The following is a 15,042-nucleotide window of genomic DNA, read 5'->3' on the forward strand; positions in this document are numbered from 1 at the left end:
AGAGAAATATTTTGCATAATTTATACCTTAGAAGATGCAGTGCTTTTGCAAAGAATCACAATTAATATTTCTCACCAACACATTTTCAGGAGCAGAGTAATTTAAGTATTAGCATAAACACCTAGAAAATCCACAAATGCTAGTTGTTATTTTTTGAGCAGAACAGTAAGTACCTGACAAACTTGTTCTAGGACCAGATTGCATTCCTTTTACAAGTATTTTTTTGTTTGTTTCTTTCTGGTATTTTTATTATTTACAGTGCTTAACCCCACGGATCTAATTACATTCTAATTAGAGATTAACAAACCTATATTTAGTTGAAGGAAAATGACTTATCAGTTCCATTTTTTTTTTTTTTTTTTTTAAAGGCATAGATTCCCACATTGTATCACGATCAAAAAGCAAACCAGTTCTGAGTTTAAAGGAAATATAAACCACCGAATAACAACAATTTTGTTGTTTTTCTAACGTGAAGATCTCAACTCAGGAACTGATGTCTAGTTCACTCAAGTCTGCTCTGCCCTTCAAGCAATGCCTGCATGAAATTGTAACTGCAGTACGACACGAAGCAGAGAACTGACATTGCTGCCACAAGCATTTTTTTTTTTTTTATGACAAGTACAGGTTTCAAGCAGACAAAAAGGCCAAGAGATTAGTTACAATTGTGGGAGGAAAACAACAAAGGAGAGAAAGCTGCAAACTGTCTGCTTAAGGTTTTAAGATCTTCTCTGAGCAAAAAGCTAGCACTTAAAAATTATTTACAGTTAATAATAGTTTCTATGTAGGTATTTACAGTTAATAATAGTTGCAACTCGCTGCTTCAGCATGAGCATTCCATACAGCAATGTACACCTTTACCTACCCCATACTCCAGACGGTGTCCCTAAAGGTTTGTTCTGGCTGTTGTGTCTTCCAGCTTCTGGATTCAAAGATGGCTGGAAAAAACAAAAAAATAGAAACAAAGAAACAATGCAATTGAGTATATTCATTATATCACACTAATATGGAATCTTTTTTGTTATATGTAACATGCTTCTAGGAAACCACAGTATAGGTAGATTTCTCTGAACATCACCTGAACTAGAACAAGAGAGTGCTCTGTCACAAGACATCTAAAAATCTCAAGTTCTTATTCTCCTTGGCTTCTGTTTAATTTCCAACAGAACTATCAGAAAGTTTACAATAGGCCCTTCAGTCTTCTACTATGCAATAAACAGATTCCACAATCTTACACACCCATAAAAGATTTAGGTATTTGATCGGCAGCTCAAGAAATAGAACAGAATCCACATCATCAGTATATGGAATGTCTAGTCTCATTTCTCAAGTATTTTTATACAATAAGTCTGTATTAACAGTTCAACCAACAAAAAGAACTACACTAGGCTCCTAACATAAAGGAGTAATGAAAAAAACAAGCCACATCTCTATGGATAAAAAGCTAAATGTAAGCTATGCTAAGTTTGAGTCCATTTTTCAGGGCAATACTGCACACAGGCTCAGTGTTCTCTGCAGACTTACCTTTGATTCAGTACCAGAACTCAGAGGAACAACTAAGTACACATCCCAAGCTCAAAGCAGATACAGAAAATCCAACCATTCAAAGAAAAGTGATCCTGATTAGCTATTCCTCTTCCCCCGTCCCAAATAACTTCAGTTCAAAATAAAGCCATCTTTTTCCTCTTTTTAATGAATTCTTCATATGTTAGTTACTATGACTACCACATAAGTCTCTAATAATGAGCTTCTGAAATAGTAGGCATTCCTGTTCTATAAGAGTTAGGAAAAAAATGTTACACCATAGCATAAATTACTGCCTCAGACCCTAGAAATTCCTCTGTTTCAGTGCTTCATTTTTCAGTTACAGGTCAGTTTGATAGCAGTGGTGCTCACGTTACAGGAGAACTTAGAACAACAGCCTGTTTTGCAGACCTTTCAGGAAAAGTGTTCCAATTTTATTGGCCATGCAGCCCTAACAGCTACATACTTAACCACAGAAAACAGTTTTTCCACTATGGAAAAGAGAATACAAGAGTTATTTAGCAAAGGTTGCTACCAGGCAGTATGCACATAGTATTATCACCTTTAAAAAAAGGTGTGGCAATGGGGGAAGTCATTAGAGAAGACACAGCAATGTAGCTGGGAAAAGAGATTTATAAAGACACTAAAAAAGAGAACAAAGGAGGACCACCTAGAAGAACGATTTAGGCTAAGACAGACTACAGCAGCATGGTCGCAATCATTACAATAGCTTTCTACATTTCAACAGGCTTTTGACAGCGTGTAGAACCAGCCTGCAGAAATCCTGAATTACAGTATTCTTGAGAAATCAGATCAACAGTAATCTACATGTAAGCTTAATCAGTGCTCTCCAGGTGTTAACCAACCACCGAGGCAGGCTACCACTCCCACAGCAGAAGCAGCTGAACAAGAGCATGCAATTACTCCCCATGCACTGCACTGAAAAACCCAGCAGTTTAAATCAAACTGGCTTCTGTAGCAATTTAAGTGGAGTCACTAAATTCTGGCCTGAAGCAGCTATGTTTTCACTCATATTTCACTCCAACTCCTAACCTTCCAAACTGAAGTGGTAACATCAAAATGCCATGATAATTTTAGCTTTAAGCAGCCTTCCAGAAATAAAAGCTGAGTAAGAGAGCAAAAAGCTCAAGATGATACACACAAGCATGCACACTATCACCAGAACTCCCAGTACTGGAGACAGCAATGGCTTTAGCACTGAAGATTAAGCCAGAGGAATCACATTAAGTGGAGGGACAGAGTTACCAGAACTTTACAGATAACATCGACCTTATTACAGTGGTCAGGAACAGCCTGGAGAAAGTGAGAAACGAGATGCACAAAACAAAATGCATGGTCTGCTAACAATAAAATCTTCACCAAACTGGAGAAAAAAATAAATTGGAAAAAAAGGTAGAACCATTGCTTGCATCCTAAAGCATAAATATTAAGAAATGCACATGATAAGAATAAAACCCTAAGTCTGAGTACAGTTCAGCAAAGTTGTGAAAACTAAAGATGTTCCAGTAAAAGTAGAGCAAGGATAAATGAGACTATTGTAACTGACAATACCAGGTAAATTGGAATACAGGAAAAAGAAGGTTGATGAACTGCAGGTATCAGTGGAAGAAATGGCTGAAGAAACACTGATCTACAGATTTACAGAGAGATAAGAAAAGAATTTCTGACAAGAAAATACTATTCCAGATGACTCAAGACAGATGATTGCAAAGGTCTGGGCACATGTCATGAAAGCTTGGGGTGGTTATCATGTACACCAACACGTACCAGAATGCAGAAGACAGGAACAGCAGTTAGACTGAAGATAAGCTGAACAGATGTACTTAGGAGCAAAAAAAGGCTTTGAAAGCAAAGCCACAAAGGAAATACAGCTACTGCTCTTGTAGCAGATCAAAGTGTCACCATAAAAGTGTCACCTTTTGAGCACTGAAGATCTGACTTGTGAAGTACAATCCTGTCTTCAGTTAATAATCATTTGGCAAAATATAGTAACATGCCAAAACCCATAATCCAGCAAGGTCATCAAGTCTCCAGGACTTGGTATCAATTAGCATCCTGCAAGCACTGGAATTATTGTTAAAATATGTAGTGACCTGAAACATGGAATGGAATGCAACTCTAGATCCTTGCCACCTATCAATGCTAATAAAAATGAGATCTGAAAAGCTTCTCACAGCTGCCACTTCCAGTGAGAAGCTACACACTTACAAAGTCTTCTTCCTCAAATTGTAACTGCTCTTTGTCTTCCTTCTTCTCTTCCCTGGCTTCAACAGGCAGCTTTTCTTGAAAGGCGGAACTTTTCCGAGAATGGAAGTTGCCATTCCAGTGGCGATGAACTCCAGTTCCTCCTCCACCACGCTGGTTCACACCATCATGGCCCCGTGAGGGACCGTGCCAGCCAGGCTGACTGCCAGAAAGCCCAACATGAGCTCCTTTAGAAACACCAGAATCTACAGAATCATGGCGGAGAAGGGACGGCTGATGCCAGCAGTCTAAACAAAAGGAGATAAGTATGCAAATAAAAAAACGTCAACACTGCATGCAGAATACTGGAAATAACAGGCTGTTTTTCTCATTACATCAGTGTTTACTAAGTAACCACGAGGCCAAACTTAATAAACTGTGTGATTATCTCAAAAAATAAACCAAGCTACACAAGGCATATACAGCTACCACAGAAACCCCATAAGGCCTGGGCACACGGCATGAGAGAAGAGAATAGCACAAGTTTCTTACAGGATGTTTTGAAAAGGTGCATTTTGGGAAAATGTTTATATTCTGCAGAATTCTTCCATAGAATACTCCTGAATGTTTGCTCTCAGATTGCATTCCAATCCATTCTACTCACCTCCTGCAGTTCGGAGGGGCCCGTTATTGAAAAATCCATCAGAAGAGTTGTGTCTCCTACGGCTCACCCCAAAGCGTCCCTCTCCCCGTGGAAGATGCTCTCCATGTTTCTCAAAGGTGGCTGCAGGGGACTGCAGAAAGACAAAAGTAATATAATAAAACCCTCCTTAGGGCAATCCAGGAGCCTGTGTGTCCAACAGTGATGTTTTATCAGTTGAAGAAAACCACCCCAAAACCCACATTCCTGTGCTTTCAATACAGCATCCACATCTGTGTTGTCTAGCCAGTGACATCAACAGTCACCTGAACCTAACCAGAACAGCACACCACCACATAGCCTACAAAGAATCAGAGAGAACCTAATACAATAATCTCACCAGCACTCCTTGCAAATACACACTTTCTGCAGAGTTCATTTAAGACATTTTATGTTACAGAAGCGCTCATTCACTCGCTCCCCCTGAAGTCAAAAGAACAGACAGCAATGGAAGATCTTATCAGTCTTACTAAAATTCAGAAATACTCAAACTACAGCACTTCTGTGCTGAAATGACAAAGACTCTGTAGAAGACATTAATGCTTCTAGGGTTAAAATTCCAGACAATTTATTACTCTTCACTTTTAAAACTGTCATAGCTGTAAGAACAAGGGATCTGTATTAGTTACCTTGGTTGACTGTGGTGTTGAGAAGTTAAGCCAGGCAGGAACAAAGTCATGCTGCGCCATTTAGGTCCAGTGTCTCCCTTCAATAAAATGAGGCATCAAACCTCATGGCCAGGATCTGTAAATGAAAACAACATTCCCTGACTTATCTGTTCAAAACTGAAGTAATCATATAAATTAATTCCCAAAGCCTGGTCTATATTACGGGGGTGGGGGGTGGGAGGGAGAAGCACTGTAGTTGTTTACACTAACATTTTTTCCTGCTTTATTCCTCTGACCAGAACAGGTCATAACTTAAACATTCCTAGTTAGCCCCTGTTCACAATTCCATTCTAAAAACACACCTACGAAGTTTGTGATAGGATAGGCCTGGAGATGGAAAAAACAGAACAAAAAGCACACAAGCCATACAATGCACCAAACTAAGACGTGTCAGAACTTGGGGTACATTCCTTCATTGCTCTTTTTCATAATCTACAAAGGAGCGACCACTGATTTTATTCCAGAGGTTGTAAATTAAGTATGACCAAACCAATAATGATATTGAGACACTGAGAGCAGATCAGAGACCTGAAAGACAACCATATGCCAGTTCCTGCACCCCTCAACTTAAAGACCACAAAACAGACCTGTATCTTAATGCAAGTTCAACTGAAGACCAGCAGATGTCTCACTGAGGAACATGAAGCTGAACTGTTCTTTTCAACTTGTCATAGCAATTTCCACTAGTCCAGGCGATAAGAATTCCATTACTACTCTGTATAAGGGAATTCTGCCTTTTTGTGGAAGGTTCTTCAGCTTTCCATTTTGCTTTATTTGTTCATGGCTGAATTAAAGTTGAAAAAGTCAATACTGTATAAGCAAGGAAAAAAAGTACATATGATCACTCACCCAGAGTTTGGCCTCTGCAGTCCAATGTCCTCGCTTCCTTCTCTGCTTCACTGACCTTCTGGTTCCTTTCTTCTCCAGTATACTGTAAGGCCAGCCTTGAGGCAATAGTGCGTCTCGAAGCAGAGCACGAGAGGCCGCACTTCGTGCCAACTGTGCCCTTCACCCCCTCAGCTGCTCATTTTAACCTCTTTTTGCACTCTCACTACAAAAAAAATACCTAAGAAGGTAATTTGTATTTAAAAAAAGCCACGACCACGTTCACCTCATTAAATATCCTCTAGTCGTGGTACTACAGAAGTCAGCTTTTACATTAGAAAAAGGTTTGCCAGGTCTGTATGACAACATTCAGAACCACACCATCATTAATACTGAACAGATACACCCAACTCTGCTGGATAGTTCATGGTCTGCAGGTCATTCTGAACACTCTAGAAAAAGGACCACGTTATAGAAAAACGTCTGCCCCAAACGCTGAGATCTAAACAAGAAGCATCTGACCAAGTGCCCTTAAAAGATAATCTTCATTTTTATCAGATAAGTTTTCTAAAAAAAAAAAAGTATATATTTTTCCTTTTAAAAAATGAATGTTAGGATATACTCTGCACTTCACGTAGCTTGGTTAATACTCCACAGAACTAAGCACTACTTGATGTAAAGCTCAAAAGCAGGCACAAACGTTTATATCCCCGTTTTTCACCATTTACATGCTGAAACATAGGTCACAAGAACAGAAAAATGCCAGGCCTAAAAATAATCTCTTCTACTCTATTTTTTGTAGACTGGGTGCTGCTTTTAAAAGGAAACAAATTATTCCACAAGAGCTTCTTCTTCTACAGAGGAGAGTTCACTTCTGGGTCATAGTCCTCTTCCATCAAAGAGGTAAGACAGGAACTGTAGTCACTATAAAAAAAAAAACAAAACACAACAAAACACAATCAATACAAGTAACAGAAACATGACAAAGTACGATGAGAGAAAAACAGAAGGAAAAACAGAGCAGCTGTAGAGCTAGTGTAAAAGCTACTTGATCTCCAATCACAACCCAAACTGAAATCATCTAGCCATATGAACTAAATCACCTCCAAGTTAAATCCCTTTACCCATACTCTTTGCCTTGGATTCCTCAAGAGGACACTGAAGTGCTGAGACAGGATAGGAAACCTTGGCCCACAATCTCAAAGTCAGTCTCACAAGCTATCAACTTATTTAATAAAAGCCCTAATATTTATATCAGTGCCTTGCCAGAAAGTCTGAAGAAGCAAAACCAACATCTGTAAGGACTGTGAAGAACGGATGCATTGGCTAAGACTAGAGATTCATTCAGCCTCTTTCTAAATAGCAGAAGGAATGGATACTCGGGTCCAACTCATCCTCTCCACATCACACGCAGCGTTATGCCCCGTCAGTCAGTCTTTTCCCAAAGTGAAACACTAGCCTACTCTTGCTCCCTTGAACAGATCCTATTCCATAATCTAATCCTTGTCATCCTTCTCCACACCTCTGAACTCAATCCTTTTGTGATGGTAGGCTTTTATGCAAGGTTCAAGATACAGGCAGACTGAAATTTTCAAACAGAACACCCCAGAACAGTAAAGCTTTATTCCTTTCCTCTTAGAGGGGTCCCACAAAAATCCCAGTACCTTCCCGCAAGTAAAGTAGTTTGTCTCAAACTCCTGCCTTTGGTTTCCCATTTTCAAAACCAAGGGGCACGTTCACCATCTCCCGCTCCTCTTCTACCAAGGCTGACACCTCAGTCATCATGAAATTTTGTGTTCAAGTTCCTTTGATAATCTTTAATGAATGCCACATGGCACTAGCAATTTTTTTTACTACCAATTATTCTGAATCTTTATGTATCAGTTTGAGGCAATCCAACTTTGTAAGGTGAACCTCCAGACTGGGAAATTCCTTGAGTTGCTCCATCAAAAACATCACCACCAACAACAAAATGTTTTTTTTTTCCTTCTACGGCCTCTTTATCCTCCAACTATCTTATCGAACCCAGCTAACTCTGATAGGTTTTACTGCTCCTGAAACATCTGAGAGGTTCCATTGCTGTTTTTATGCCATCAGCCATTTCTCAGGATCCCTTCAGGCATGCCTTTATGTTTGATTTGTCAGAGCTTCTTTCCCTTGTTTGGATGTGGTTCCGTTCTTTGAACACTTTTGGTTTTCCTTGCACTCATTATGCCATTCTCTACTCTGCTAAGCATGTTTTTTTTGTTGTTGTTGTTGTTGTTGTTGTTGCAAGTTAAGACTGGTTTGATAGAAGCTCAAAATAAACATACACAGGTGATACTGTAAGAATCATCACCTTTTTATCCTCACCCTCATATCATTTCTTCTTTCTGGAAATAGATGTTACTGTTGTGTAGGAGAGTTTGGAGAAGGGAAAGATTTTGGCACTTCAGATGTGAGCCACGATCACGTTTCTGGAAGCAGAAAGGAAACAAGCAGCCTCACAACCCCGACAGAGCGCCAGCAGAGATGAAGAAAGAACAGATTACATGTGGCCATACGCAATGCTGACCTGGAAGCTTTCTGAACATCGCATCTAATACCACAAGCTAGTAAGTGTCACAACAACAAAAGCACTAACCTCTCAAGACATTACATTAATGGGTAATTTTTCAGCTGTGTGAAACACCTGCTGCAGACAAACCAATTCTCCTACCATGCTGAACTCAGCACAGGTACAGAGCTCCTTCAGATGTGACCTTCTGAGGCTGCTACCAAACGTTTCAGTAGTAAGCAGAAGAAAACAAGGACGCAGGCAATGCAGAGTTGGATATATTTAAATAAGATTAATCACTGTGCCCTCTGAATAAATATGCTTTTCAGAACAAACTGCAGAGCAATTAAGCCCTGTCAAACTCCTGACAGAGGAAAGTCATATCATTAAGATGTTGATTTAATGAACCTCAGGAATGATTCACACTGAACTGAAAGATGGGACCAAAACAGAGCAAAACTCACACAGAACTGGCTCCTGTGCTTAAAGGTACCTAAATAAACAAACACCACAGAAGTGCAATTTTGAAGAATGAGGTCAAAATACACAACAAAAATAAAACCACCACGGAAGTACAATAGCCAGGATCCCCTTCACAAAAAGGTTTCCAGTTATTTTTCAGAACTGGAAAACGAAAGCCTGTCAGAACTTAGCAAAACTTATATTTTTATATCTCAGCACAATCAAAACCAGGGTGAAACTCCATGCAAGAATTCCCACCACCAATGTAGAAGATTCAGGCCTCTTAACCTGCTATTTTGATATCCTTAGGATTATCAGTGACCAGGGCAGTTCGTTAAGGAGCAACAACTCAACATGCACGTAGACAGCCTGGTGCGATGTGTAGACACGGGACTTTGGGCTGCTGTCTACATTTACAAACCTCACGCCTTCAGCTCCCACAGACAGTCGCTGCTCAATCAGAAAGCTTGACACTTGTTAAAGGAAAAACCTCCACGTCTTCTCAAACCTTTTATCAAGTGTTTTGATACTTCTATAACTGTTGATATAACTTTTACTTTGAAACAATCCCACTTGTGGATGTTGCAGTTACTGGGAGGCTTAAGAAAATCTGCATAGAAGTTGCTGCAGATTAAAGCAAGATGCTTAATCTCCGCCCATTTCTCTTCAAGTAGCATACAAAAGACATGCTTCAGATAGAAGTTTCAAAGTTGTGTCTTGAGCCCTTCCAAAACTGTATTTTCTGGCATACACATCCTGACAGCTGTATGCCAATAACAGCCTGTAGATGGCTCCTTATTCCAACAGACAAACTGCTTGTCAGTCATCATCTTCCTTTGCATGCATTATCACTATAAGAATAGTGTATAAGACATTAAAACACAATGTTTTCTGTTTGTTAAAACAAAAGCTTTCTGTAAATGCTCCTACCGAAGCGTTTTTGTCTCCAGGACTAGCCCATATGCTAGATTTCACAGCCTTCTCACATGCTGAACCCTGGCCAACAGACCACTTTTACAACCTACCATATAACTGACATCAGCTATATCACAAAATAATAATGGGCAAGACCCAAAGTCTATTAATAATCTGCTCTGATAACAACTTGCGGTAAATTCTTAAGAAAAAAGTGCAAGGATAAGCACGAGTAGCAACAGGAGTTCCAGCACACTTTCTGAGTTCTGCAGAGTTTTAAGGCAGTTTGTATTATAGTTTACTATCAGTCAGTGGCTATTTGTTGAATTGTTTTTTTTTTTTTTTTAAAAACACATTTATATGTTTTTGTCTCCCAACTGAGAGGGGACAGCGTTTAATTGTACTTTATGCAAACTTCAGTTAGAGGCGATAAAAACGTCACTCTCAGTTCCACTGGATGCTCTCGTGTTACCCACGTACCTGAACACACCATATTCACTTTTTCAAGATATTTCTGATTCTTATATATAATATACATACACATCAAGTCATTTCTATTCCAAGCTAAATCAGACTACTTGTGGAAACTTTCTGAATATCTCTGATCACCCTCACTAGCCTTTACCGTATCTTTTAGATACAGGTCACCAAAACTGCATAAAATGTTCAAGATCTGGGAGCATGATAAATTTATACAGTGGCAAAATTTTGCATTTCTCATCCTTTCTTCCTAATATCTAACATTGTTTCTCTTTCTGACTACACGCAGAACTGAAATGACCTTTGCCAACTACTCAGTAATGAATACAGCAAAGATTCCTCAAAGTACATATGGGTCTGCCCCGCTTTGGTCACACACACGAACACGTGCGTGGAACAAACAAATTCTGCAGGCTGAGCTCCCAAACCTTCCCATACTGCATTTATGGCTCAGCCAATCTGGTCTTCAATTGCTTCACTATGGAAAACAGCAAGGCCAAAGATCATCCCTGGTAGCCACTCCCAGTTCCAAGCAAAGAAATCAAACAAAGGTGCTTGTCAATGCAAATTTAATCTGTTTCTCTTGGTGTTCAGTTTTGAATTATTTCTGGAAATACAAAGCAGAAAATGAGAGCATCACTAAATGAGACACTTTACAAAGCCATACCTCTTTTCAGAGCAATTAAACCTGCTGTAATAAGCTTTGGTGAAGAAAAAAGTTTGTCTATCAACCACCCCAAAATATTCTTTCATTGATCATAAGACAAATTTCTGACAAGTAATATAAATACATAAAATATTTACTTCTGTATTAGCACTTGGCTTCTGCTTGCTAACAGTTTTAATTAATCTTTTTAAAATGAAAACAATTTAAGTGATCAATTTTCACTTGCTGCATTTAAATGTTTAATCTTTTTTTTTTTTTTCATAGCAATGTCTTTTCCTGTTTTTGTTGCTACAAAACTACTTCTACCACTGGAGTTCAAAACAAAGTGAAAGTTATCAGATTTTTTTATATAATGAAATTTCACTGTGTATTTGTCTAAATATTAGAAGCTTAACACAAAAATGGAAGGAACGCACAGGCATATTCCATTTAAAAGCAACACAAAGACTATGGTAAGGAAACACACAACATTAAGGTCAAAAACATCCTCTACTACACCATTCATAAAGTGCTCTTGCTGCATTACCCTTCATTACAGATGTCCAGTTGTTTTAATCCTTCTGTTAACTTTCACTTCACTCCTAACATAGGTATGACCAGAGTTAATCTGAGTACCAGGGAGTTTCTGAAGCTTTGTTTCTCAAGCTGAGCCTTCCATATATACCTGGCAGTGTGAATCAACAAGGTTACACCATGACCTGTATCAACCAGAACGTAACACAGGAGAAACGAGCTAATCAGAAACGAAGATGTTCCTAAAACCCTAAGAAAATGCACAAATCAGCCTGATCAGCAGCGTGTTGTTCCTATTGCATCCTCTTCTATCCCCTGCCTTGGCCCACAAAACTGTAATTGCCCAAGGGGAAGAAAGGAAGCAAGGCTGGGCAGACGCGGGGTCTCCTGCTGCACCTCACCATCCTAGTGTGCACCCTCTGAACAGGGATGCCCTGAATCAGTGCTTCGAACCTTTGCTCACACCGCATGTTTCAGCACACATCACATTTCAGTGCACATTTCCAAAACAGACAAGTTTGACTGGATGTTTTTTCTGCCTCTGTGTTCCTTGCAAACCTCCTCGGGTCCCCCTTCAGCTCTGCTATCTACAGAGAATCCTATTAATTACAGCCCCTAATTCCATTTCTCCTCTCTTGCAGCAGCAAATCAAAGCCTTGGAGCCTCTGCTGAAAAACAGGGTAAAATTAAACGTTTTCCCTTCATTATACATTTATCAATCCAGCAAACAGCACTACAGAAGGTCAGACAGACAGGATCTGTCAATCCCTGCCACAATCCCAGTTCACTTCGCTGCATTTCTATGTATTTCTCTAACTAGAACATGTTTACTTAAAAGTAAAGATTTGTTTTTCTAACTGGCCATCTTTATAAACTCAACTGGGATTTCAGCAATATTCCTAAAGATCAGATGTCAGCTGGGTTGCAAAAGCATTCAGAAAAATTAGTGAACAATTTAATGGGCGCATAAGGCAGAACAGAATTTACTTCCCTCATCACTTTTCTTTCTGTGCAGCTCTTTTCGTTTTTAAATCAAGCAGATATGCCTGAACACACACAACAGAGCTTTCTACTTTGCAGCTCTGCAGAGTGGAGTGTCATTTAACAGGTGTATGCTGGTTTGTGGCAAAGAATTAATTCCCTGTGTTTTCACCAGAATACGACAGGTCTTGATTCACGCAGTACATGCACAGAAAGAGCAAGTCACAGCCTGCAGCCCAACCTAGGAGGAGTCCAAAGCATGCTTCTGATTTCCTAAAGGATGTCAAAAAAACATGACATTTCATTATCCTGTTCTCCCTGCAAAAAATACAAACCAAAACAAACTAAAAAACCAACCCCAGAACATGCCTTGGTATTATGAGAAGCATTTCATTTAATAGGATAATCATATTTGTGCACATAGCCCTTTTAGAATAACGTAATTATAAATCTTGATTCAACCTCGCACATATTATTAGGCCTTCCTATAAAAGACAACTGCAGCATTACTAGTTCAATAGTTGTCATAACAACTGTTGAGCTGAGTCTTCTCAAGTTGAGATCATGTATCTGCAGATAATGGCAGGTTCACCTACATAAAGTATCTGCAAAACAAACTTTCTTTCATTTTGCTTTCAGGATCCATTAATACAATTGTCTAGACACACCTTCGGTCTGTCTCACTACTGAAATCCAGCTGCATTTTGAGAGGACAAATGTGGATGATCCAGAAGGACACGTACTGCGGGTAGTGCTCACAAGCCTGAGGTGGTGTGTGCCAGAACTCCAACTCTAATCTGCCCCTCTTACTCGTCCCTGTCCTATCATAGCTAGACCCCCAACAGCTTAATACAACTGCCATTTGCATTTGAGTAATTAAAAATACCGTGAAAAGCGTTGTTAGAAATGTATCTGGCTGCTGAAAAAATCTACTATCTAAAAACGCCCAGCACTCTCATTGGATTTTATAGGATTATGGAAATCTGAGCCCATTAAAACACTAAATGATGAATTAAAATGTTAATTGTGTATCAAAAAATCTTCCCGAGTACTCACAGATATTAATGGATTTTGTGAAAACGATTAGTGAAAGATTAACACCTTATTTTTCACGTTAAAGCAAATTAATCCATCCTGCAGAATCATCAAAACTGTTTTGTGTTCTAGAAACAGCACTGCAGATGCATCCATTCCCAGATGGAAACACGCCAGCAGCTTGTCCCTGCAAAAGTTTTTCCAGAGTAACAGGTAAGGGGTGGGGGAAAATCACCAACTGTTATGGGTCTGAACACTTCTGCAAATCCGATGACTAACTTCAGCAAAGTGAAACCAGGTTAAGAAAGGTCCACGTGGCCACAGCTATACCCTCAAACTCTGCTGTAGTGACAGACCTCCCCCAGTGCCCTGTGCAGTACTGTTTGACAAACACCCTCCCCATTTACCTGCTTGCTTCCATTTCTCAAAGGTCACACTGACCAAATCCTACCTCCCTCCAAGTTCCTCGGATACACACATCCATCCAGCCACATACCTTGCAAAGCCTTTAACGACCCTGTCTCGTGAATACTTACAGATACTTTAGAACACAGGGAGGTCTGGTGAAAGGAGATGATTTCTTTCTTTCTGAACAACAATTGAAGACACAAGGACGTACGGGAGTCCCACAATCAAATCACAGAGACAAAGATTTCCCGGACAAGAGCCTGCAAGCTCATCTGTGAAAGCAAGTTGTATTTTGCACAAAAGCCCAACACATGTTTTGGAAAAGCTGGCTTCTGGGGAACCTTGACAATAGCCTGTGCAAGATAAGGCTCAGAACCCCAGGGAGCAAGTGTGGACCTGCAACTTGGCATTTGCAGCTGAATCATTCCAGGGGGTTTTGAAGAGTTTATTCTGAGCACAAAGATAGCGCTATGTTAAACATGCAAGAACCAGGAGACTCAACATCTTGTAAGCACAGAATGGGAGAGCACGGACTTTCTAGATAGGGTGTCCACAAACAATTACTCCCAGAGCTTTGATACCATACAGCCACTGACAATAGCATCATCCCTCACAGACCTCTCCTGTGCCACTTGAGTCTACTGCCTTTCAGTGCCCCCTTAGCAGTCTGTGGTAGTTATGTAGTATTGGTAGTTATGAGAACTGTAGCATTTACCTGAAATACTAAAACCTGCTCGCTGCTGTCCCCTACTGCAAGGAACAGGATGCCAGGTATTGCACACGCCTCTATTAAGCAAGTGTATACATTGGCACTGCTGATAAGAAACACCACCCCGCCCCCCTTAATTTAAAGGGCGTTAAATAGTGTTTAAATGTGAACAATGTTCTGAACTTTCCAGCAGTTTTAGCACTTTGCAAAGTGAGGTATTTTAAAACCTGGAGAAGGCATTCTGCTAGTTTTAATCAATTCCGAAGACCTATTTAGCTCTTCAAGAGAAGAGAAGCAGAAATCTGTTCTGCAGTGCACTTTGATCTACAGAGCTTTGGAAAGCATGCGAGGTCAAGGCAGGGCTCTGCTCTGCCCTGAACCTTCCGAAGCACAACGCCTTGTCACGGCTGCCTCTAA

At 39.9% G+C, this 15,042-nt stretch overlaps 1 protein-coding gene across 1 annotated transcript in view; it reads right to left on the bottom strand.

Moving 5' to 3' along the window:
• Positions 1-15,042, bottom strand: part of GPBP1L1 (GC-rich promoter binding protein 1 like 1) — a 32,007-nt gene that overhangs the window by 9,604 nt on the left and 7,361 nt on the right. The window contains exons 2-6 of the mRNA XM_084528010.1: positions 5,944-6,843; positions 5,056-5,170; positions 4,391-4,520; positions 3,751-4,034; positions 863-935 (exon numbers count right to left, since the gene is read on the bottom strand). Coding sequence (XP_084384136.1) covers positions 863-935; positions 3,751-4,034; positions 4,391-4,520; positions 5,056-5,115 — 547 coding nt within the window. The 5' untranslated portion in view covers positions 5,116-5,170; positions 5,944-6,843. The remainder of the gene's footprint in view (positions 1-862; positions 936-3,750; positions 4,035-4,390; positions 4,521-5,055; positions 5,171-5,943; positions 6,844-15,042) is intronic.

The sequence above is a fragment of the Aythya ferina genome (genome assembly GCF_964211825.1).
Source record: "Aythya ferina genome assembly, chromosome: 8".
Lineage (NCBI taxonomy): Eukaryota > Metazoa > Chordata > Aves > Anseriformes > Anatidae > Aythya > Aythya ferina.